Source organism: Mixophyes fleayi, chromosome 3 (assembly GCF_038048845.1).
Source record: "Mixophyes fleayi isolate aMixFle1 chromosome 3, aMixFle1.hap1, whole genome shotgun sequence".
NCBI lineage: Eukaryota > Metazoa > Chordata > Amphibia > Anura > Limnodynastidae > Mixophyes > Mixophyes fleayi.
Genome location: NC_134404.1, coordinates 118,386,975 through 118,412,689, shown reverse-complemented (window position 1 = coordinate 118,412,689; position 25,715 = coordinate 118,386,975). Strand labels below are relative to the sequence as shown.

The following is a 25,715-nucleotide window of genomic DNA, read 5'->3' as shown; positions in this document are numbered from 1 at the left end:
CATAGGATATAGAGTGGCTCCAGATCCCCTTATTATATTGCTTTGTTATCCCTAAGCCAATTGATAAACTGATTCAACATAATATGCAATGCTGCGCGGCTCAAGATAGCTAAAGACTGGAAGATCCCCATTCACCATGTTCACAGCCGTTACATCACGCATCTAGTACAAAGCCTCCATGGAGTTTATTACCTGCCTACTCCATGATTGTGTTACCAGCTTCCAAAAAGTGGCAACGCTCCCCTTCCACTATGCTTTATCTAACGCCTCGCCCCGGGAAGCCGTTCCAAGGGCTGGTCCTCCCCTCTCACCTTCCCCTCTTTTATTTCACTATTCAAATAAATAAAAAAATACCAGCAGCAGTTAATTTATGTATTTCTTCTATTTTCGAGAATGCCATTTGTATTGCTGATGTTAAATATGATTTTTTGTTAAGGCCTCATAAGGCCTTTGTTCAGCTATTTTATTGTAACTTGTATAGAAATATTATTTGCTAGAAGAGATTATTCATTTTTCTGTTAACTTGCAGTTTTGCAATATGTGAGCCTATGGCCTTGAAGTTGAACTAATAGGGAACACCTGAAGAATGTAACCAGTTATGAAAACAATAATGAGCTTCATATCCAGCTGGTAGTATGGGAACTGTATCCATGGTGTTGCACATAGCATATCTCCAACTCCCCTTGAGATAAGAAATAATAGGCTCATCTGTCCTTAGAAGGGGGAGAAAAGTAAACACCTCAAGAATACGTGAGAAAGTTAATCAGTAGCGCTTCTCATAAACTAGTGGTATAAACTATTGTATGCATATGACGTAGGATTCATTTATTCAGTAGCCTATAAAAACCTGTATCTTTGTATCAATAAACTAGAGAATATTCCTTGTATACAGAACTTGGTCTGTGTCAATTCTCTCCAGCTGATTGAAGCGCTTCCAGATATACTTGACACCACAGGCAGACTTGGGTCAGAATTTTAGATCTAACAACTTGGAGGTCGCCACAGAGATTCGCTGTCCAGCAGGCTACAAGACAGACAACGGAGGTTTCCCAGCACATTGAACCCCAACATCCGCGGTCAGTAGATTTCTACTCGTTGGTCTTCCTAGTCTGGGTCACCTCATGTCTGTCTGAGGCACCTGACACGCGAATTTGTGAGTCTCAAGTATCATCTGATTAATATAATACAGTATTGACCCAATTTGTTTACTGTAATTGTATTGTTGATTAGATTTTTGAAAGATGATTGAATTTTGAGTGCATGTGTTTGTACCTATGTATGATGTATAAAGCATAAAAGTCACATAAGACATTGATCAAAGAAGCATGTAATGGAATAGAGGGATTTAGAGAGTTATTGTTTTGAACATTGAGTGAACATTTTAGACACCATCCCCAGAGGTATATCAAAGAAGGGAGATTCTGTAATCTGCCCAAATTGTGTAAGAGAGATTTCCAAAAGACCTTCGTCCCAGATACTGTCAAAGAAGCTATTTAGCACGGACATCCAGTACAAGGAGTCCACAGAACGGGACGTCCAGTGCAAGGACAACCCACAGAAACTAGATAAGAGTCCCGATTTGGACTCAACAGAATACTGTCAATACGAGTAATATAGATAGTAAACAAATGACAGCAGCTCCCTCATAGATATGATGCACAAAGACTTAAGGAAATGGGGGAGTAGAAGGTCTGCAGGGAATTTTTCAAGAAAGCGGGGATAGCCAAAGATATGTGTGGATGGAGAAACAAAGGTGTTGCAAGTGGTAATGTGACAAGAACAAAGGGGTATTGAGATCAAACCCCAAGAGATTGTTTGAGGTGGCACAGGAAAGTTAAGAGATCTGAAAAGTCGAAATATATGTGGATATGCTAAATGCATCGGAAGCTGAATAATGAATCAAGTAGGTTGTATATTATAAATGTATGTTTGATCCTGTGCAGCTGAATAAGTGAAATGTGCCCCTCCCTTATTCTGTGTAAATGATTTCAGTGTGTTGAGATAAGAAGCACACTGTTTTTTGTTTTTTGACAATGTATGTAAAATTAAAAAAATGTGTCCGGAGTGCTGATTGATGATAACATGTTGAAGCTAACTTGTATTTAGTGTAATGCTGGGACTTGTAGTTCCACAGCAGTAGGCTGGAAGATGTCAGTTAAGTTTTCTTTCTCTGTATGTGAGTTTTGTCTCCGTCTTACTGCGTGTGAGAGAGATCCGTGATAATTCACATTGTTTGTTCTCTGTCTTAGTGCTCTATAAGGGAGATGTTTGATTTACTTTAAATCACAATGTTTGTCTGTCTTGTCCGTTTTTTACAAGAGACATGTTTCAAGGTTGAAAAAGTTGTACATTCATTGCTTAATGATAAGCTTTTAAAAAGATACAAAAGAAGTTTTAAAATGTTTGGTCCGATTGCACGGACAAGATTGTAAATAATGTACATTATCACTATAAGTACTAGTGTCAGAATAAAGCTGGCTGGGATCCAACAAGCCGTTTCTGTATTTGAACAAAATAATTTTGTTTCTGAAGTTCAGAAATATAGCTTTCTCTTTAATGAAGTTGAGAATTGTGGGAGTGAGCTTACATGCTGTTTTTATCTGTGTTAAAATGGCGCTGATGAATGTTCTCAGAAATCAGGAGGGTTTGTTATGCCTTTAAAGAAATGTTACGAGATAAAATGTCGTCTGTGAGCGAGACTTAAGTGAATATATTTTTACTTTGAACACGAAAATCACAGAATCTAGAAATATGTGTGAATATTTGGTCACGGGAGAGAGATTTTGTTGAGAAAATGTTGAATGATTTACAGACACAATGTATTGTGTCTAACGAGAGTACTCTGATTTATGAGACAGTGCTGCTTTTAAAATGGTTGAATACTTGGAACCAAGATTCCAGATTGAATGTTTCTAAACCCGGAAATTTAATTAGTGTCATTTAAAAGGGCTGTACTAAGAGATGATAAGAAAGGAGTGGCTTTGAACACTCGCCCAGGTCTCGTCACTTTGACATTCTCTATTTGTGAAATTAGGGACTGCCCCTTTGAGGAAATCAAGGCATGGAACGCATAGCGTCACAGTTAAGCTTTTAGCAGCTGTTCACTGGTTACCTGATAACAGTATACACGCATGTTACAGTTACAGTAATTCCTAGTAAATAAATGTTAATCTCTATGCAAAAGTTTTTTTATTCACAGGTCTCCAGCTGCAAAGACCCATTAGGCAATCCAGATTGCATTGATTTAACTTCCAATGCACCATCTTTGCACCACAACAAACATAAGTATAAACTAATGAAGGATTTAAATAACGTAAACTCTTCTGAGTAATGATTACCTTGTTTTGGAAGAGATATTAGAGTTTATGTGCTATTCGCATAGCAAATGCATGAACTAGGTGGTTTTTCTGTATGTGCAGAAAGCAAAAGGTTTTTATTTGTATCCTCATTACAGTTTTGAGTAAATCAGTGTTTGTAAAGACATTTACTGCCCTTATTTACTGTGCTATAATTGTCATATACTGTAAATAATTCTTTTTATTGTGGGTATGGTAATGCATTGATGGGAATTCTATATTTTTACAGAAATGAAAAAGATTTAAGACTTTAAGAGCAATTGTATGTGCTCCTGCATTAGCACTTCTGGATCATAGCAAGCCATTTATACTCTCCTCTGAGCAGAACCAAATGTTTAACCAATTTTAAGCTGAAATAACTTCAGCGCCAGCACTGGCTTTGCCAGATTATGACAAGCCTTTCACATTATTTTGTTATGAAGTCAGTGCACACGTACAAGGAGTACTGACACAAATACATGGTCGCAAGCTAAGGTCACTTGCATACTACTCTGCTTTAGTGCTTGAAAAGAGTATAGATATTGTGCTAGGACACCCAGTTACCTTAACGGTATCGTACGTTGTGACAGAAACCAAGCACAAGCAAAACATTTGTTACCGGCCAGATTTACTAAGTATGAAGATATACAGCACAAAGGACATTCCCTCCTATTGTGAAATGAGTGACATATAACACTTGCCGAGCGCACTGTGTATTTTCTTCCTCCCTTTCCTTTTTTATTAGAAGACAAAAAAAAAAAAAAAAGGAAGCACAAGAGGCCCCAGAGCCTCTCATGTTCACAGATATATGTTAAGACCTTCAGACAAGGGGAATCTGAGTAAACTGTATTTTAAGTTTTTTAAAGGTCCAAGGGAGACCAGAGAGGGGAGTTCATTGATATTAGCAGGAGGAATATAGATTGCACGTTATTTTCCTTTGCTGTGCGCTGTAGATGTGTACTAGACTAGAAAGGAAAGCCAAGTTTGGAAGAACCAGACTCAGGCCCATAGTAATGTATAGATCATTATACATAATTAGAAAATTCTAATATGAAAGTTTAACCCAACCAAATAAAGAAAAGAGCAACCCATGACTACAGGGGTTTACACCCAATGCAGGAATGTGTTTGTGAGTATTGTGGCCCAACACATTATTATATACACTAATAGAACTGATGATGTGGCTTATTAACAGGTTATTTAAGCTAAGTGTTTCTCTTCCAGAAGAATTAAAGTTACCACATCTGTCTTAACCGTTGTACTGTACACTCCATCTAATGAGTGTAAACTTTGTGGAACTCAGAAACCAAGAACCTTTTCCTTGGATTCCACATGCTCCTTACTGAAGCCTATCCTAATGAAGTAGCACTGCTTACTCCCAGTAACGTTACACTTAAGCAGTGCACAATGTTGAATCCTGCTGCCTTATTGCAGCAAGTTTCAAAAGATGGGAGAAGTACCTGTATATATTGGGGTTACCCTAGGGATTTGGGGGAATTCCATTCCAGCTTGAACAGAAAGAAAGGAAAAAAAAAATGCAAACAAAATTTTTCTGAACATGATTGCATAGAACTAATGAAACAAGAATCTCTGGTTTTATCTCACATTAAAGATAAACCATTACCAGATGCAGACATCACTCTTTTTGTAGATGGTTCACACTATTACATAAATCCTGTCCCTTATACAGGGTGTGCTGTAACCACACACACAGAAATAGTGATTCAACAGACTCTACCGAGTCACATCAGCAAAAGAAGCTGAACTAAAGGCCCTGACACTTGCATGCATATATGCAAAAGGACAAAGAGTAAATATTTACACTGATTCAAGTTATGCATTTGTAATTGCGCATGATTATGGCCCTGTATGGAAAAGTAGGGACCTTATGGGTTCAGCAAGCAAACCAGTCAATATGATGAACATACCAGGGCACTGTTCACTGCATTCCAGCTGTCCTCCAAACAGTGATGAAGGTGAAGACACACACAGAGATACTACCCCCGAAGCTAAGTGAAATAGACCAGGCCGCACGAGAAGCCGCCATAGCCCCAGTACCCCAAGGGGAGTCTATTTACATGGTGACCCCCTGACCCCTGTTTGACCAGAGCACACTCCAACTTATGGAAAGACAAGCAACAGAAAATAAGAAAAAGACTTGGGCAATACATGGAGCACTAGAAGTGCAAGGAGTGGTGTAAAGGTCAGCGTTTGTGTCTGCCAAAAGTAGTTTATCCCATTATGGCCAATATAGCACACGAGAAAGTGCATCTGGGAAAAGATGCTATGGTTGTACTCACTAGCAGCTTATGGATAGTACCAGGGTTCGCCCAAGCAGCACAGTCGTTAGTGGCAGAATGCCTAGTCTGTGCACAAAGTAACCCGAGTAAGTCTGTCCTATGGAAAAGCACACCCCAGACATAATATCCCTATAAGAGGATACAGATAGACTTTATAACTTCCCAAATGCTCGGGCTTTGAGAATGTGCTTGTCTGTGTCAACTTCTTTAGTCACTGGCTGGAGACATGGCTGTATAGAAAAGCAAATGCTAAAGCATTAGCCAAGAAAATTGCGAATGAGGTAATCTGATGATATGGTGTACCAGAGGTCATTGTAAGTGACAGAGGGATACACTTTACGGGGCAAGGATTCCAGAAACTATCACACCCCCTACAGATCCCAAAGTTCAGGATGTATGGAGCGCCTTAATGGTACACTGAAATTGAAAATGCAGAAAATAATGGCTGAAACAGGTCTGCCATGGATCTCATGTTTACCTGCACTCAGTAAAAAATACTGCTAGGAAAGACACAGGTTTAACACCATATGAGATATTGTTTGGCACAGCAAACAGAACAGGCTGTTATTTTCCATAGCAACTACACCATGTATATAGTGATTTGTTGAATTATGTTGCCTTATTATAGAAACAACTAACTGAAATACATGGTCAAATATTCTCCTCCATTGCAAACCCTAATTTTGATACAGGTACCCATAAACTGCACCCTGGGGGGCTGGGTGGTCGTGAGAAAGCACATCAGGAGAAGTCTTGAACCCAGATACAAGGGTCCTTATCAAGTCCTGTTGACGACTCCCATGGCAGTGAAAGTACAGGAAAGAGACACCTGGATTCACGCATAACACTGCAAAGTCTTCAAATCAGGGGAGTCTTGTTCTGATAAATAGAAATGACTGTCTCATTGTATTGATATGTCTTGCCAGAATAATTGTGACTGAAGTAGGGATTAAGGCCTCCCTAACCCAGTATGAAACAGACAGTTAAGTGACATATTGCCTATGCCACTGTGAGAAACATATGGGAAGGAGTGCTCAACAATTTGCACTCATAGTAGAGTAAACTCTGAAAATGTCTTTGTGCAGATGCATAACCTCATTGGTAAAGTTGTCAGTAATGATTCATGTTGGATATTGGAAATATTGGCATTAGTAGCAAATGGTTTTGCAATCCTGTTGATCGTATAGGTGATAATGAAACTAAATATATGGCTGATTAAGAAGTTACTGACACTTGATTGTTGTCTCTCCAAAAAGGGAACCACTGAAAATCCCGAACCTCTGATGATCACAGAAATTACTTCTGAAACCTGACCAGACTATGAGTGTCATGAATTATTTGGACTAGCAAAGCCAAAGAACTGCAGAGTTTGCAACAAGAAACTACTAAAGATTGAACAAAGGACATGCAAGGCCTGCAGAACTACTATAGACTCATTAACTACCTACTAAGAAACCATCTTTTAAGAAACCATCTTCTAAGAAACCATCTTTTCTAGACATGGACATTTGCCAAAATGCATCTCCTCATAAATCAAGTTAGGACAGGGAGGATCACAGGCTTATTAGTGGGGGATGAGTTGACAGATTCCTAAGGGGACCAACTCTATGCATGTGGCCTCCTACATGTGTATAAGTACCTGCTTATTAAGAATGTGGTTCTATAGATAGGATTAGGTAGGTAGGAGGAGAAAGGGTCGAAAATTGAATAAAAGATGGGAAATGTTAAATATGATTTTTTGTTAAGGCCTCATAAGGCCTTTGTTCAGCTATTTTATTGTAACTTGTATAGAAATATTATTTGCTAGAAGAGATTATTCATTTTTCTGTTAACTTGCAGTTTTGCAATATGTGAGCCTATGGCCTTGAAGTTGAACTAATAGGGAACACCTGAAGAATGTAACCAGTTATGAAAACAATAATGAGCTTCATATCCAGCTGGTAGTATGGGAACTGTATCCATGGTGTTGCACATAGCATATCTCCAACTCCCCTTGAGATAAGAAATAATAGGCTCATCTGTCCTTAGAAGGGGGAGAAAAGTAAACACCTCAAGAATACGTGAGAAAGTTAATCAGTAGCGCTTCTCATAAACTAGTGGTATAAACTATTGTATGCATATGACGTAGGATTCATTTATTCAGTAGCCTATAAAAACCTGTATCTTTGTATCAATAAACTAGAGAATATTCCTTGTATACAGAACTTGGTCTGTGTCAATTCTCTCCAGCTGATTGAAGCGCTTCCAGATATACTTGACACCACAGGCAGACTTGGGTCAGAATTTTAGATCTAACACTGACAATTTACTTTTCTATTTTGTGTTTGTCAAACATGTTTATCCCATTTATCTCTTGTGCTCACTGTTATTTTCATTCAGAAAAAGATTTTATTTTTTTTAAAAAAAAAAACACAAAAAAACTGAATATGGAATGTCACTTGTATCAACACACATATACAATTATATTTTTTATACAAAGTACATTTTTCCTGCTTAAAAAACAACCAACAAGTCAGCCAGTTGTGGAACAATACCTAACTAAACGTTCTTCACTTTTGAATGCACTGCAAAGACTGCGGTGGTTCCTGCTTGTGACAACAGCTTACTCTGTACAACACACACTTGTTTTTTGAACAATTGTTTGACAACTCAATCTCTTCAGTGAATATAAATCAGATCTGCAATGGCAGCAGGAAGGTGCGTCATAATCTGGAGCTTTACCCAGTAGTATGTGTCTGTGGGATTGTACCGTGTGTATGGGTATTTAGAGCTCAGAGCATCTGTAATTACATTAAGAACATCAGTCATTTCCTTTATGCCAGAGCTGACAAAGGCCTTCATTTTGGCAACCTGATGAGAGAAGTGAGCTTTCCCATAATCCGCACGTACAACTTCTGAAGCTCTCGCCCACATCTCTTCTCCACGTTTTTCCACTCCCTCTTTGGTGAATATGCCGGTGGCAGCAACAAAGTTTCCAGGCTCTATGGTAATGACCTTCACTCCCCACTTGTACATTTCCTGTCTCAGGCAGTCTGAGAAGGCTTCCACTCCATATTTGGAAACACAGTAGCTAGATCGAGATGGACTGCCCATTCTTCCAAGAATACTAGCCATGAAAACCACTCGACCTTGATTTAAAAAAAAAAAAAAAGGAAAATATATGATGCATCCACCAAAAGAGCAATCCCGCAAAAAAATCACAACCACACAGAACTGTATTACAGAGACTTACACTGTATGTACTTTAACTTTCATGTTGAAATAAATAACATATGTTGTAAAGAGCAGTGCTGAATTATGGGACTAAGTAGCCTGGAGCTGCAGCTGGACATATATGGGAGTGGCTTATCACTGACAAAGTGTGGTTTTGCACACCCAATTTCTGAAAATGTATTATTTCAAATAGCTATAATCAAATACAATGTAGACTGATACAGAACTGTATAAAAAGCAATGCCATACTTTTGTTAATAGTATACTTCATCTGTTCACCATTATACAATGAAGTGCTCCATTATGTTTGTGGCCAGTTTACTTGCACAACCACAGACAATAGGAGCACCATATTCTCAATAACCTGTACAGTACTCAATACAGAGCTTATTTTGGTGGCGAATGTTCAATAGGGAGCCCCATCCTCTAGTGTCTATTATATAACGCAGATCCCATCCTGATGATTGGCATATTATTCAGAGCTCCATATGGTTACTGGTATACAGCACAAATATCATTATTTGTTGGGTAGTTGATAGTGTAGGAATACAATGTTTTTTTTGTAGACAGCACAGATCCCCCATTCCACGGTGAATAATACAGAAGACACCCATTCTATGATTGTTAGTAGTCCAAGCAGACTTTCATTGTCTGTTCACTAATATATTGTACAGATGCTCATTATCAGACAGAAATATTTGATGATGGAAAAGTATGTTGGGTGGGGTGGGGGTTGTAGTGTGGTTCATAATATGTTCTATACAAATCTTATTAATTGCAATATGTTTTTTCCCATGCATTCTTGAATTTTTCTGCTGTGTAAGTCTCCACCACAACTGCTGGGGGACTATTCTGTGGATGTATCACCCCATCTGTATGGTCAGTTCTTCCTTCACTTACCTTTCAGTCTTCCTACCTCCACTTTCAAAGTGTCTCTTAATTTTTTAAAAATACTGAACGATCATCTATCAATAATTTACATGTTTACTCAAAGTATTTTGTGATTATTTTTTGTTATGCAGTCCATGCACCATTGTAGTGACCCTCTTCCTGCTACTAATATCTCTTCCACAAATTCTACTGGAATCCTCTCCCAGGAGAGGGTGGCAATCTAGGTTGTTCATGGGTTGGCCTTTTATTTCCTTCGGTTTAGTGGCATGTTCTCTCTATTGTGGGAGAGCAGAGTCTATTATGTCTGAATGATATATAGCAAAAAAAAAAAATCAGTCAAGGGAAAATTGATTATCCAAAAGTAAACATTTCTTGGCTCTGACAAGTATAAAATAATTCAACACCAAGTTTGATGCTGCCCTCCAGTGGCTTTAAAAAATACCAATCTGTTTCATACAAGCATATTCTGCTTTGCTAGAGTTTTCTATAAATCCAATACATGTTGACACAGTAAGACAACTTAAACAGGTTTTCCACCATAAGCCAACCACTCCCCTCTTAATCCTGTAAATAGCGTTATGATTCTACTTGTAGCAAGGTGTATAGGGATGAGCACATGGGTGGTCTGTAGCTAGGTGCGGTGCTACAAAAGATCTCTGTGAGGTTATCCAAGTCTAGGGAGATACATGCAACACAGAACTGTGCCCTGAGTAATCTGTATTTAGTTACAGTACTCCCCACCAACCTGTGTTGTTCTCAGTGGGATAGCTGAACTGAGAAGCTTGGCGGAGTTTTCTCTGTGTCACACCTTGCAATGGGTGCATCAGTCTCCTGGTGTTCAGGCAATATCACAGAGTTCACTCATCAGTCAGACAGAGGAGGCATTCAGGTAATAAAAGGAATCAGGCTGTGGCTGTCAATTCCCTTTCAGTCTGGGGTCACTGCGATGATGTTTTAGTGAAACGCCCACCGCCAACTTGCTTGTAGTCTGGGCACCAAACATTATGTCGCTAATGATAGGGTTATCTTTTACAGCTAACACAGCCGATTTGGTGGCTTGATGGCTGTATATTAGTGGTGGGTGCTGGAGAGCTCTGTAAAAAGCGGCTGAGCGTTGGCTCCGTCTTCCAGAAGTCATCACCTGCAATTTTAACTACCAGCAGCGACTGGTTAAAAAGAACTATCTGGACCCACTCACTTACTTTTACTGTGAGAGCTCAAGTAACTGTTCTTGTGCAAACAAATTTGTGTTTCCAGTACAGTAAATTTACCCTATAGTGTAGTGATCCCTTTTAATTTTTAACAGTAAATACAGATGAAAAATATTTATTGAGGCTGCAATTTCTTTATCTCCTTCAACATATCAACCCCTTCAAATTTAGTATTACTTTACCTCTCTTTTTCTTGTCTCTAAAGCATCCATTGGTCAAAGTGGAAATTTAGACGTGGCAGTATGGAAAATGTAATGGGAATGTAAGTGAATGGAATTTGATAGTTTTACAATGAAAGCAGTAGGTGGTATGGCGTACCACTCTATACACTTCCACCACTGAATGTATCTAAAAAATATTTCATAAGGAACGCAAACATTCTTTTCTGTAGTTTATAAAAAAAACTTTTATTTAATTAAATTTTTCTAGACACCAGTTACATTATTCACACATAGGTTCAATAGAGACATCTAAGCATATTTTTTCCCCCTTTTTCCTTGCCCCCATGCGCTCTCCCTCCCCATCTGCGCCAACATACCCGTCTTGATACTATATTCCTCATTCTGTGCATGAAGGTCACAGACTAACTTCAATAGGGTATATAGGGCTGCATTCCAATACCCATCCCCAACACCATATTTAGGAGTGTGGTTTGCCCAATATACTTTTACTCTATCTCTACCCATTGTTAAGTTTACTATTCTCATATGTACGATTATGCCGACTGCATGGAATCTAAATAAACGATGATGCTGATGAACATGTCTCTATAATGTGCCACAAAAGAGATATGTCAGGTATAAGAATATCTAGTTATTTCTGAATAGACTGATTCACACCCAGTTGAGAATTTCCTCCCCATATTAGAATACACACAGCCCTCTCCTAGTTACCTCACAGGTAGGAAGGCTGTGCTGAAATCAGGTTTATAAGGCTATACAATACTGTTTATTAGCTGGAGACCAATATCATTTAGGTTATGATTCCATTCCCTTTTTTTTGTAACTTTGCATAATATTACTGCATGCCATCTTATCATATTTTGTACATTAAGCATTATGAGTATTTTCTCATGTGAAACCTTATTTAAGAAGTTTCTGTCCTTCTGTTCATACCGGACTCACAATCAGACAGCTTGACTATAGAAATAGCTACATAACTATAATACAGGGTGTTATTTGTCATTAATATTCTGTGTAATTTAAAGTTTAATTGTAATGGCATATATACTGGGAGTGAGGGCAGTAATCTACCACTTCGACACGGTTAGGGCTCACGACCACCAAGATGAGCTTTTAGAACAGTTAGAGTAGAGGTCTTCACCCTTAGCAGCCGCCTTTCCCGCAGAGCGTTATATGCTCACAGGTACTCAGATGCCCCCAGGTCTTATGCTCAGAGTAGTAAAAGCTCATCAATGATGGCCGTAGCGCAGATGGAACCGGAGGCGCCAGCCCAGATTGGAGCAGGTGATCAATAGCAGGTCGAGGTCAGATGTCCGTAGCAAAACAGTGCAGTTCAGAATACAAGCCAAAAAGTCAGGGTCACAGGCAAAGTCCAGAATACAGGCAAAGGTCAGAACGGAAGATCAGGCAGACAGGAATCCAATAGCAGGTCATCAACAGCACAGGACTAGAAAACGCTATAACCGGCAGGGAGACGAAGCCCTCCCTGCCTTAAATACAGAAAAGAGCCAATTAGTACCCTGCAATTATCCCAAGTGGCTGCTTACTAAATTAACTGCCCGATAAATTAGCCCGCAGGCTGTTTACAAACATGCGCATGCGCCCGGCTGCTCAGCGTTGACGGGACACGGCGCTGCTCAGAAGGCGTCCCGACCTTTGCCATGGAGACGATCGGAAGGATGGGAACCGTACGCGACGTCCCGGCTGTTGCCATGACAGCTGGAACGCCGAAGGAGGAAGCGAGTTGCAGATCACCGCGGCTCGTGACAGACACAGTGTTGTCTGTGAAACCAAATCCTGGTGATGGCAGTTTTGTAATTATTAAGAAATGTGTGACCCATAAACCATGCTTTGGCCAATTTTACAATTCAGCAGCTCCTTGTTAATCTGGCCCTGGGAAGCAGTCCTTTATATCCTATGAATACATTTAAATATAAATATAGACTGTCAAGGGCACACACAGAGATAATCGGAACATGTTCCAATATTTCTTACCATAGGTTTTCATCGCTCAAAGAGCCAAATATTATTATTTAATAATAAGCAAACTTGGTAGAAGGCATTTTTGAATGGATGAACCATTTATAGAGCCCTAGCGAAGAGGCTTCGGTAAGAAAAACCCAACTGATCATTAAAGACAGAATAAAGTTGGATACATCAGAAATACGTGGAATTGGGAAAATAAACTTTTCTATTAATAAAATAAAACAAAGTACTCTATCCTACCAAACAATATCTACTGATATTCAAATACCATGCGTGCTCCATTTTCCGACAAAGAATAGTAACTGATGATTAATCTACAGCAGGGAAGCAACAAGTGACCAATTAGTAATCCGAGTCTATCCCAGGACATGAATATAGATTTCATAGATGTTGTATAAAATCTCATGTCTTAGCCCTGAGACTTATACAGCTAATCTCGATTGCTGGCAACGGTGATGCGTAAATCTCTAATCTCTAACTGGGGAGTTGTTCAATGCTGTTCTGGACTACAAGTAAAAAAAAAAACCACACACACAAAAAGACATACATGTACATAGTACATTGTTACTTCTGAACCAGCATTTGGTTACTTATAATTAGTATTAATAGATGAAATTAATCAGTTTTCTTTGTTTCCCTTCTTTGTATTTCTCTTATCAATGGGGTCAATCCTATGATATTACTACCTTGCATCTGCTTCTTAGAGTATAACTTTTACAACAGTCATAAATTGATAAAGCCTCTGATTTCTTTCATCAGTAGTAATAGGTAATTAGCAGGAGATATAAGCTTTGACTGCTACCTGAAACTCAGTTTATAGCATATTACAAACTTCCCTCATACCTTATCTAATCACTATAAAAGGCTCCATCTTTCCCTTTCCATCACTCTGCTTTATTACTCCATCCCTATGTTCAGCTCATCACAAAAAACCTTCTGTCACAGTGATCACATAAGAATCACTGTTCTGATCGTAACCTTGTCAGATGTCGGGCACAACTCAATGTACATATTTGTTTTTGTAAAGAATTTATTAATTGTCAACGACAGAAACAAAAAGTAACATTACAGAAACTGTAGAAATAATTACAATTATATTTTTTGTATAATGGTATACTAAAATAGAGATAATATAAAACAATAAATATTATTAAATCTAACAATATAGAGGGTGAAGAGGGACAGAGATCCCTTCATAAGACATGAAGTTATAATTATTAATATGAAACATAAAATAGCTGATGAAACAAAATACATAATCAAATTCTGAATTCATTTTCAATATCAGCATTGTTCCACAAAGTAAAATGATGTTTTCTTTGTTGTGTTACACATTTGTTTTAGCCCACACCCACCGCCCAGGGGTGTGGGAGAGCCCCAGTGCTTTCAGGACAGGGCTGGGTCTCCCTAGAGGGGGCCGCACATTTTATTTATTTTTTTGCCGACCGCACTCCTTAGGGAGTTCAGCCCTGTGCAGAACAGCCTGGAGCTGGTTTACCATTATGGTAGGGGGACCCCTGCCGCCTCTCCCCCTGCTAAAGTGCCACCAGCCCCGGCTGGCTTGTCTAGTTAGTGCTGGTTTTTGTGAAATCAGGGGGACCCCACACTTTTATCCCCCCTGATATCGTGACAACCAGCACACAGGTTAATATTCGTAGGGGGAAGGGGGCATCCAGTTTTTTTTTTGTTTTTTTTTTAACCACTGTATAGAGCCGGTGGGTCAGGCAGCTCTAATGCAGCCTGATCCGCCGGCTCTGTAGGCGCTGACGGGTACATACGTACCTGCAGTGTCCTGTGTAGTAGAGAACAGCAGCTCTGCACCTGAATTCAACAGGGCAGGGATCTTGAGATCCGTGGCTTAATGAATTCGTAAGCACGCAGCCTAGATTAGGTGTGCATAATACTGAGCGCGGGTTCTGCTCAGAATACCTGCCTTAAGGACATTACTTATAACACTTCTTCAGTGATTGTTTCTTTGGATCCACCTTCAAACGTGTTGAAATGCAACAAACACATAGAAATAAAAAAAACAGTAGCATTAACAAAAAAAAACGCTGCCGCAGTGCAAGTAAAACTATAAGTAGCTACAGACTCACTTGGAACAATGATATTAGTGCTACATGTGGTAAACATGCATGTTAAACTCAGGGCCGGTGCTAGGGTCCATGGCGCCCTAGGCATTTTAAAAAAATCAGCGCCCCCCCCCCCCCGCAAATATCCGCCCCCCCCCCCCCCCCCCCCTCATCCCATTTTTCCTTACCTCACCACCGCCGCCTCTCTGCTCCGTCTCCTCCCCTCCACTCACTGTGAGTGGAGGGGAGGAGACGGAGCAGAGAGGCGGCAGTGGTGAGCAATAGCCTCTTCCCCCCTCCCCCGTGCATCTGAATGCTGTGCGGCTGCCGTGACAGGTATGGTCAGCGGTCGCCGCACAGTTTTAAAGTACTTTACATTCTTGTGGCGCCCTCCAGAGGCCGGCGCCCTAGGCAAGTGCCTGACCTTGCCTAATGGGAGCGCCGGGCCTGGTTAAATTACATACCCTAAAAGATCCTGCTGGCTTCTGAATTCCATTTTATATACCCTTCAAGAGCTAACCGATTGGCTTGTGAATGACATATTCTATGTAAAGTGAATAACTGGTTTGGAAATTATGTTGTACACACAAACACAAATCACTGAGCATTTTCTCCTACAGTAACTGGAGGAAGTATCATGCAAGAGAGGAAGTATCGTGCATGACGGAGGTAATTTTTAAATGTAATGCAGTATATTTAGCCATGCTGCCAATTATGGAAAAGCCTCTTATCCAGAAAATGTTATGAATCATCCTATGCTGATGTTTGCTGTAAACATAAAATTATACAATGACAAAATGCTCCTAAAACATTAGTCTGAATTATCATCATAAGAATAAAAGGATATATTTAGAACAATACATTTAAGAAAGTTACCCATGAAAACACACAAAGCTGTTAAATGTCATCTTTATATGTTGTTCCACTAAAAACAGTCTTTTACGTTCAAGGTACCTATGATTACACACTGCACACGTTTATATTTGTTTGGAGAATTTCACTAATTGGCCTCCCGCTGGCATCTAATTTCCCCTTCTAACAAAACACATTACGCAGACATTTGTATTTGGTCTTTGATGGATGCAAAACATAACTTTACAATAATTATAAACATATATATGAATAAATTAATCCTTTAAAATAATTCAAGGGCTGGGATTTAGTATCTTAAAATCCTTTACTTCAGTAGAAATTCTCTTTTGGCAGGCTGTTAGGTTTGTGATGGAAGGGCACTTTACAATGAAATATATTACACATACCACCTTTTTTTAACAAACAAGATTATTAAAATACAACCCTTTGATTCGACCCACAGTGGAACCAGCTACTGATTTAAGGCTTTGTATTGTACCACGCTTTTGATTGATTCTTAAATACACATTAAACAGATATCTGTACAGACAACATATAGTTATACATGTTATTGTATGTAACATTTACTGCATGCTACAGGTCTGTAGTTTATTCTAAATCATACTTGCCAACTCTCCCGGAATACTCGGGAGACTCCCGGATTCCCGGGAGAGCTGGCAATTCTCCCGCATTTGAAGCCTCCATGATGCGATTCTCCGTGAATTGCGGCATTTTGGCCCCCTGTGTTAAAATGACGCGTTTGCGGCATTACGTCACAGGGGGCGGGGCCAAAATGTTGCGATTCGCCCTCACGCCCACCTCTACTCAGAAACTCCCAGAGGCCAGCCTTTGAAGGTTGGCAACTATGTTCTAAATTCACATTTTTACATGCATTTGAGAAGCCAGCCAGCCTTTTTCTGGGCAGGTATAAAATATACATGCATATTATTTAGAGTGCAAATCTCCCAAATACTTGCAGAAGCTGGCTCCTGAAAAGCATCCAATGACATCAAACTACATGAAAGGGTTCAGCTTTCAAGATAGGTTCTTCATTTGCTAGGACATAGAGTATATAATTTAAATAATATTAAGCGCTATTTGAGGAAGCGCCAAACAAAGATGGAGGGCTCAAGGTTAAGAGTTGATTTTTATCAAGAACTAGCTGAAGTACCTAATAATCCACTGCAGTTATGTTTTTATTTAATCTATAATATAGAGGTTAGATTTGGCAAAACTACACAAGAGAGCCACTTTATGGTGTCAACACCCCCCCCCCCCGTGCCATGTTCTCCCACTTTCTTTGTCAAGCGCAACACCCCCACCCCTCCCAATAATTTTCCAGGCAAACAGAAGTCAAAATAATGCCCGCACAAACCTTGCCCCTAACTCCTACAAATCTAACCTCAAACCGCCCAAACATTTTATGACCAACCACACATATAGTTTGGTGAAGCCCCGCCTATGTCCCTGTAAGTCCTGCCCCTTTTAGAGTCTGGTGGGGTGAATGGATTCCTCTGGCAAACTTTTTTTAAATCAGTTTGAAAGGTTGTGTACAAACAAACATATAGCTAGAGAAGGTGAAATACTATATGGGAGTGATTCAATGAGCTGCTAAGGTCTGTAGTAGCCTCTTGTGTTACGTTTAGGTAAAGATAATTTCTGCTCACACTTCATATGGATGTGAGCAAAAACTGCGATCTTATCATTACCATAATTTGAACAAATCATAACGTACGTGCCAGGCTACTACGGAACCTCGTGGCTTATTGAATTCCCCCCTATGTGTCTCATTAATGTGTAATGAGGCATTTTATCTAATGGCCAATATAGGGCTTTTATGTTGCTATTCTGTCAAGAACAAAGGTTCTACCAGGGTTATATGCAAACTATACTTACAACAAAGTAGAACTATTTTTATGCCCTATTTTCCTATTTGAAAGGAAATTGTTACTACAATAAAAATTTGTAATATTACTACCTCTAGGAGAGTCTATTAATGCTGCATCAATGTGAAAAAGGACTACCTGTTTATATATGTCCTTGTATATTCATGTATGTATCCTGCAATAAATGTACTCTGAGAAAACAGCTATAGATTAAGAGGAAACACTATGAAGCTATTAAAAAGCCAATAATCACACCTAATTGTACTTACCTTTACTGCGTCGTACTAGCGGCAAAAATGCTTTTGTCACTCTTATAGTTCCCCACAAGTTCACATCTGCTATTTCTTTGTGTGTCTCCAAACTAGTAAATTCCACTTCTCCAAATGTAGAGATTCCAGCATTATTTACCAGACCCCACAAACCTGCAAACACAAAGAAGAGGAACATGAACTGTAAGCACATTGCACATTATCACAGCCATGTCATTTCCTATAGAGGAGAACAGTAAGTTCCCTCATTTTTCATAGAATCCAGGCTGTCAGGACTTGTCCAATCAGCTGCCTCCGCTGCTTTAGCTCAATGCCATTCATATTTATAATTCTAGTGAAGGGACTAGAGGGCGGTGAGAGATTTGGGTTTTCTGGTAAATTAAAGAGCTAACTGGCATGACATAATAAAGTGTGTAATGCAAATCTGGTGCAAAATTAGGTTTGCATGTTTCCAAATAGCATCAGCTACTAAATAAATGAATACAGAGTATGTGATTTTAACAAGCATTTCATAAGTTAATAAAAGCACTAAATATAGGAGGACATATCACATTATTGTTCTCTAAAATGTAAATGTTGCTCTTTAGATTTTAAAGTCAAGTAGGCTCTATTTTTCACATGTTAATGCACGCTACCAGTACAGTGGATACTACTGGTTAAAAGACAATGCATGTAAAACACATCACAATGGTTGTAAAACGAGAGTTAGTTTTCATGCTGTATCCAGTGCATGTGTGTGAACAATTTCTTAACGGTAAGTACCATATGCCATCAAGAATTCCACTGCAACTCTGAAACCTGTGATAGCTGCAGAAAGTCAAAGAGAACCACAAGTGATTCAGATAAAATAGAGATGCAATAAAAAAACAAAACAAAAAAAGATTTACAAAGATGAAATTTGTCGCAAGGGAAATTCAATTTTTGTTCCATGCTTAAATTGTTAACAGTTTAATATTGAGAAATGAGATTGGATGACTGGGCCTTTATTTCAGCCTGCATCAGGCTTAAATAATGTCCCATATACAGCAAAAGCAGAGTTTTACAGTTTACACTGTGGGCAACCACACTGTAGAATGTACTTTATACCTTTATCAGGGTCCTCAAGGTGCTTCCTTACAAACTCCACAGCATGGTTTACCTCCTCCTCACTGCAGACATTCATTTGGAGCACTCTCATGCGGTTACAATGTAAACTTTCCAGCTCCTGAGCACCATCTCCTTTCTTATCCTGGGAATACAAGTGTGAGGGAATAAGTTTGTTCCCTGTGCATGGTGCAAAATAATATTTCAGTGTGTGTGGCCTAAGCAGCCACAGATATGGTCGTTTGATGGTCGGGCCAGATTGCTGAGAACAGATATGTCATAGATATACTGTCATAGATATGCTGAGGACAGATAGTTTAATGCATATTGGACTTCTAAATATTCTATTATCTTTCACTCACTGTACTCTATACATCCATTTACTTCCAGTTGTACAGACTAAAGACATATTTGCTGTAATATACATTAAAATTAGAGCAGTAAACAAGCATATTAACCAACTCCACAGCTTCAAGTGCTTAAATATCAGTAAAAGACATGATAGTTAAATCATAGTTGCCAACATTGGCAGGTTAAGTCCCGGGAGGTCCGGGGGTCAGGTGGGTGTGTGGGGGAGTGGCTCGAAGGATCGTGCTGTTAGCCCCGTCCCCAAATATGTCACCTCCTTTTTCATCCAATAAAATTAGGGGGCGGAGCCACAATGATGCATCCGTGATGCTGATAAGCCCCACCTCCTCCATTTACTTTCTGCAGCAGCCCGGGAATCTGGAGAATTGCCCTCTCTCCCGGGAGCCCGGGAGACTGACCCAGATTTCGGGAGTCTCCCAGATATTCCAGGAGAGTTGGCAAGTATGAGTTAAATGTTACACAGCTGCTGAATTAAAAATACTTTTCGATGTGAATAGGCATCTTCTAAAAGACAAATAGAATAGTTATAATACTATGACATTGCAGGCGTATATGTATGTACACTCTACATCCCATATATATATTCACAGTCACAACCCATAGTTCCAGCAACCTCCAGGTTATATCAGGTCTGTTAGTACACTGGAGGTTGCTAGAGTATTTGGTGGCCAATCCTTGTGCCCGGCCCTACTCTATATCTTAATGTGCTGCTTCATTATCTTAGTCTCAATCTTTGTCTTTGACTGTGGCCTTGTGACTTCCATTTTTGTATTACTCTGTCTCTGGAGTAGTCTGTTGTCCCTGTCCCATTGATTATTATGTGACTGCCGTGCTCTGTAAGTGCTGCTACCTACCCTTGTCTCTCTGTTCTTGTTCTGTCACCCTCAGCTTGTATTGAAGTCCACTGTACTAAAAGGCACCTGCATTTGAACAAACAATGGGGGCAGCTGTTGGCGAGTAAGATAATGTTACTATAAACTACCTATAAGCAGTACATAGTTATTTCTTAATTTTAGTGCAGAGAAACCCTTTAAATAAGCTTTATTTACCTGACTGCAATACATAGTGCCTATTTAGTAAGGAAAGAGCTAAACACCAACCATATCACCAAAGCAGAGTCAGCAATTTCTGCTTTCAAAAATGTAAAAGCAAAACAAGTTAATCTGGAAGAGTTAATAAATTTACAAGGCTTCTAATCATTACCAGACCAGCAGCTTTACAAAGCCTCATTTTCTCGGTCACTGCTCCGGCAGTTTTCTGCTCGCACTGACCAATTAATTGGATGAATTCTAAAATTCATTTACTAATCCTTCCAAGAATTCAGCTCAGTCCTATTTGCTAGTATATAAATATTTTACAGATCATTGTGTGAAGGGACATGGTAAGTGGCAACACAAGGAGGTTCATATATCACAACGAAGCACAAAGCAGCTTTGTTTCCTAAATTAACGTTTTCCACTGCTGCTCATTTAAATAATCCTGTCCTGCAAAACAAAATCATGTTTTTTAAATTTAATTTGCAAACCTATGTGAACTCATGCGCCTACACTTAGGTTCTCATACAGGGGCGGACTGGCCCCCCGGCTGCAAAATACAATGCTTTCCCCCCGCGGCCGCATCTGATGACATCAGATGCGGGCGCGTCAGCGCACAGGCGGCCGCATCACATGACAGGGGATGCGGCCGCGTCATCAATGACGCGGCCGCATCCCTTTTCATGTGATGCGGCCGCCTGTGTGCCCCCCGGCCACGCCTCTCCCAGCCCGTGCCTGTTCTCATATACAGTTGGAAGCAAGTCCAACTGACAAGCGCAAAAAACACCTTTGGCCAAGAATCCACCTCAGTTTGCACGCCGACTGAGACGGATCTCCCTCTTGCACCTCTCTGCGCTTAGAGAGGTGGAACGGGGAAGGTAGTGGGTGCACCTAGCAATGTAAAGGCGTGTTCACGCACTTTACATGCTTTGCTGAGTTGAAAAAAGCCGAAGATAGGTCTCTAGCAGACATATCTTTTGTAGCTGCTTTCTCCTGGTGCAACATACCTTGTTGTATTAAAAAAAGAAGTAAAGAAATAATTAAGTGTAAAAAAATAAAAAAAAATAAAAAAAATATAGCTTACCCAATCCTAGTGCAGTTTTTACATTAAATTGTTCATTTACAGTGTCGCCGTGACTGATACATTTAATTGCATCATGCACATCAGCGCATAACGCAAATAAAGAGGTGTGTTTGTGAAATCTGCAAGATCTGTGCGACTTGGAATCCTGGTTAAATTATGGGATGAAATTTACACTTATGATTTCAGTGTAAATTGCATCCAATTCTACATCAGGTCCTATGTAGAGAACACCCCGATCCACCCAACGCCTATCGGATGATACACACATTCACATACTTACAGAAGCTGATATCTTATCCCACAAATCCACACACTTGTCTGTAAAGACAGGTGTATTTGTGCAAATTTAGGTACGTGACATCACAAAGACGCTTTTACACTGCGCTTTTCTATTTTCACAAATGAGTATTCTAGTGTCAGAATTAATCTTCCACCATATCGATAGAACTTACCTTTAATAAACAACCCGCAAATACCATAAATCCTAATTTATGCAAGTGCTTTGCCAAGGCAAATCCAAAACCAGTGTCACAGCCTGTGATTAGCACAGCTTTGCCCTGCATCTGAATGACAGAAAAAAAAAAAGGAAAAAGTATACAGGGTTATCAATCATACAACACTGGACTCAATTACTCAGCTATCAGTACACATTAGCTGTAATAAAAGTACTTAGAAATGCACTAAGTGCCTGCTTTTCTTTCTAATTCTTTGCTTCTCTTTTTAAGTAGTAGAATTGACTGCAGAGCTGACACCTTAACACTCTGTGCCTTAATGCATACAGCATTGATTTCAAATTCACCCAAAAAAATGGAGAAAAAGAAAGTCATCCTCTTCAGAATTATCCGGAGTATTCATATATCATGGGTGCGTAGCACAGACCTGGATATGATATTCATTTTATTTCATTGACTTGTTAAGCTTTAGAAATTGCTTCCAAACACCAGCAGACATGTTTTAAGTCTGTTTTTCTATAAGCAAAGGCTATTTGTTATACCTTCTGGAATGCTCACTTGTCTGAAACATGACATTTTCTTTTTTCAGTAATTATGTACAATAATTGATAATTTATCATTATCTGTAGAACATAAAACTTATATGTTAAATATCTAATTATATTCAGTCTCTTATCTTTAGTCATTTTAAATTGTTTAATTAGCAATACTTTTTTGTTTTGCTAGGTTGAATATCGCATTGTATCATGATGCTGTTTTTTCAACAATCTCGTTAAAAAGTATATAGCAGCTCCAACAGCTGCATGGTACTCATTCATCTGACAAACAAGACCCCAGCCAGGGTTTGCAAGCGACGGGTGACCCTATACACTTTTGGGGCTGCATGGGAGGCCCATAAGTCTTCAAAAGAGCCGCACGCTACCTTTAACCTTAGTAATAAGTTGAAACAATACATTTAATCAAAGAGACATATCTGTAATAACATAAGCATTGTAAACAAGTGTTACAAACTATAACAAACAAATCTGACAATAAAGCAAGAAGCAGCTAGGGGCCACATGTAAAGGCTCGGAGGGCCACTTGTTGGCCATCACTGGGTTGGTTCTTTAGTCTACTTTTGTTGTGCTACCCTCCATAGCCACAGTACTTCAGTGAACCAACCTCCACCCTGTCCTTTACACCTAGGGTATAAATCAAATAAGTGAATCAATCAATAACAAACATAATAATTGAATTTACGCTGATGTACTGTAGATTAGAAGAAAACAAATGTGACACCATGATAAGACAACAGCCTGCCAGCTTCAATTCTGCCAGCTTAGGCCAGAAGCTTTGCGGCCTTCCCATGAATCTGAGCCTACGTCCTGCAGCATAGTGTATGTAAAACTAAGGCTGGGTACACACTACAGGTTTTTCACCCGATTATCGGGCCAATCAGACGATAAACAACCATTCAGCCTGATATCACATTAGTGTGTACGCTCCAACGATGAACGATTATTGTTTCAAAGCACGACATATCATTTGATTTGGTTTTATAAATGGACTAAAAAATCTTGTTCAACGATGGAACAATGTTATTCCAATGCTGCAGTGTGTACTCACTCACGACCAGCAGTGTAGGCAGATCTCCATAGAGTTTACAGAGTCATGATCTTTTCAGTAGATGGTTATGACAGATGAAGAGCACAGATCTGAAGGTAAATCTTGTGAAACGTGTATAGTGTGTACACTGAATCAGCAATCTGATCAGGACTTTCAGTCGTTGGTAAAATCGTTAACGATATCGCATCAGAAGTTTTCTGTACCCAGCCTAACTACCTTCTCCTCATAAATACCTTTTCTTTGCTCTCCGCAAAGGTATCAAGAAAAAGATCTCTTTTTAAACCACTATAATGTCTGCTAATTCAGACTATTTCTCTCATTAAATTGAAATATCACAGACATAGGAACTGACTGCCAGGACAGAAGGGAAAAAATACATTTCAGAAATTATTCAAACAGCAAATGTCAATTCCTTGTAACATATCAATATGAACTATTGAGAGCATACTGCATGACAAACTTACACAGCTGTATAGTAAACCAAAAGGGTGTTTTTCCTATCTACTAAGAGTCCATTCACATCAACATGTTACATCTGGTTAACATATGTTTTGAATATCTGACAAATAAATTATTGTTGATCATGAAACTTTAACTTTTAGCTCTGATTCATGGTCCTTTTTGGTCCATAAGCACAAAACTAAGTATGATCACAATTGCAGTTTTAGTACACTTTGCTGAATGCATGAAAGATCTCAGATTCACCATTCCTGCAAAGTAATTGGAGCAGGTCCAAATTGGGGAGTACAGCGTCCAAATTGGGGAGTACAGCACAATAAGGGCAGATTCATTCTCTGTAGAGCACTGCTTAATTTGTAGGCACTATATAACAAACCGTTAATAAATAAATTTTTCATGTATATGTGTTTATTATGCATGAGCACTAGATAAATAATGCACTGGTGTAAATAGAGCCTAATACAGGAGTGGGAAGGAAGAGCAATGTGGGATAATTAATTTTGATTGCAACATTGAGTTGGACAGCAGTAAAAGCACATCATATAGTAACAAGTCCACATGTAGTGTGTTTCATAAGCATAGTACACACAGTAATAAAAACCAATAACAAAAAGCTTAGGGTAGTGTCACACATACATTTTTTTATGTTGTAGCAAATATTTTACATATAACAGTTTATAATGAGCTCTTATAAGTTCTGCTTAAATATAATTTACTCCAATTATAGAGCATATTATTGACTGCTTTCAACACTTGTTCAAAACACTGCTGTCAGCATTTAAAGAAAAAAATTTCAGGAAATAAAGCACTGGTGTGACAGACTATTCATATCATTAACAAAAAGTAATAGTTTCAACATGAAGCTATTAGACACCGTGCTGTAATTTTAATGTAGTGGAAAGCATCCCTGTGACAACATTCTTAAATATAACCCACAAGCTTAGTGATCCTGTTTCTGGAAGAAGAATGACCCTTTAGTAATATCGTTCTATACAAGCTGAGGAGTTTTAAGAGAAATCTCTGTAAATAGCAATTTCTACAAAAGCACACTGATAAATTGCCATTTATGTATAATACTCACAGAACAGCTATTGTAGTTGTCTCTAACAATCCATTGTGAAAGATAACAGCATATAATAAAACAATACGAGTGATAACATTACTCACTGGTAGAGTGCCCCTGGGTAGGCATGGCATGGCCACAAACAGCACAAATAGAAAATACAGCAGGACAATGGCATGTGACGCATTATCACAAGGGAACCCCAAAAACCTAAACAGCAGCTTCAGAGCCTCTGGGAGCAGGAAACCCAGCGCTAAAGTGAGCCCAACAGAGAGCAGCACCAGCAGGACCCTGGCTGTGGGGAGACCCATTGCTGCACTCTTCCCATACACAGACCGCTGCTGCTGTAATTATACATTGGGGAGGAGA

At 39.3% G+C, this 25,715-nt stretch overlaps 1 protein-coding gene and 1 long non-coding RNA gene across 2 annotated transcripts; one reads left to right on the top strand and one right to left on the bottom strand.

The window, feature by feature from the left end:
* Positions 1-416: 416 nt before the first annotated feature.
* Positions 417-7,839, top strand: LOC142143953 (uncharacterized). The gene is made up of 2 exons (XR_012689616.1): positions 417-1,153; positions 6,328-7,839. It is a non-coding gene; the product is annotated as an uncharacterized LOC142143953 (long non-coding RNA).
* On the bottom strand, positions 7,808-25,714 carry LOC142143951 (D-beta-hydroxybutyrate dehydrogenase, mitochondrial-like). The gene is made up of 5 exons (XM_075202243.1): positions 25,451-25,714; positions 22,220-22,330; positions 19,284-19,425; positions 18,198-18,350; positions 7,808-8,763 (listed from the first exon to the last, which is right to left on the bottom strand). The coding sequence occupies exons 1-5, from the start codon at positions 25,655-25,657 to the stop codon at positions 8,294-8,296; spliced, it is 1,083 nt and encodes a 360-aa protein (XP_075058344.1). The 5' UTR covers positions 25,658-25,714; the 3' UTR covers positions 7,808-8,293.
* Between the last annotated feature and the right edge of the window lies 1 nt (position 25,715).

Excerpts from the sequence above, each read along its gene's own strand:
- LOC142143951 (XM_075202243.1), bottom strand. The coding sequence starts at position 25,657 with ATGGGTCTCCCCACAGCCAGGGTCCTGCTGGTGCTGCTCTCTGTTGGG. Across the intron at positions 22,331-25,450 it reads TACCCAGGGGCACTCTACCA|ATGCAGGGCAAAGCTGTGCT; the intron begins GTGAGTAATGTT and ends TCTGTCATTCAG. Across the intron at positions 19,426-22,219 it reads TTGCGGGTTGTTTATTAAAG|GATAAGAAAGGAGATGGTGC; the intron begins GTAAGTTCTATC and ends TTGTATTCCCAG.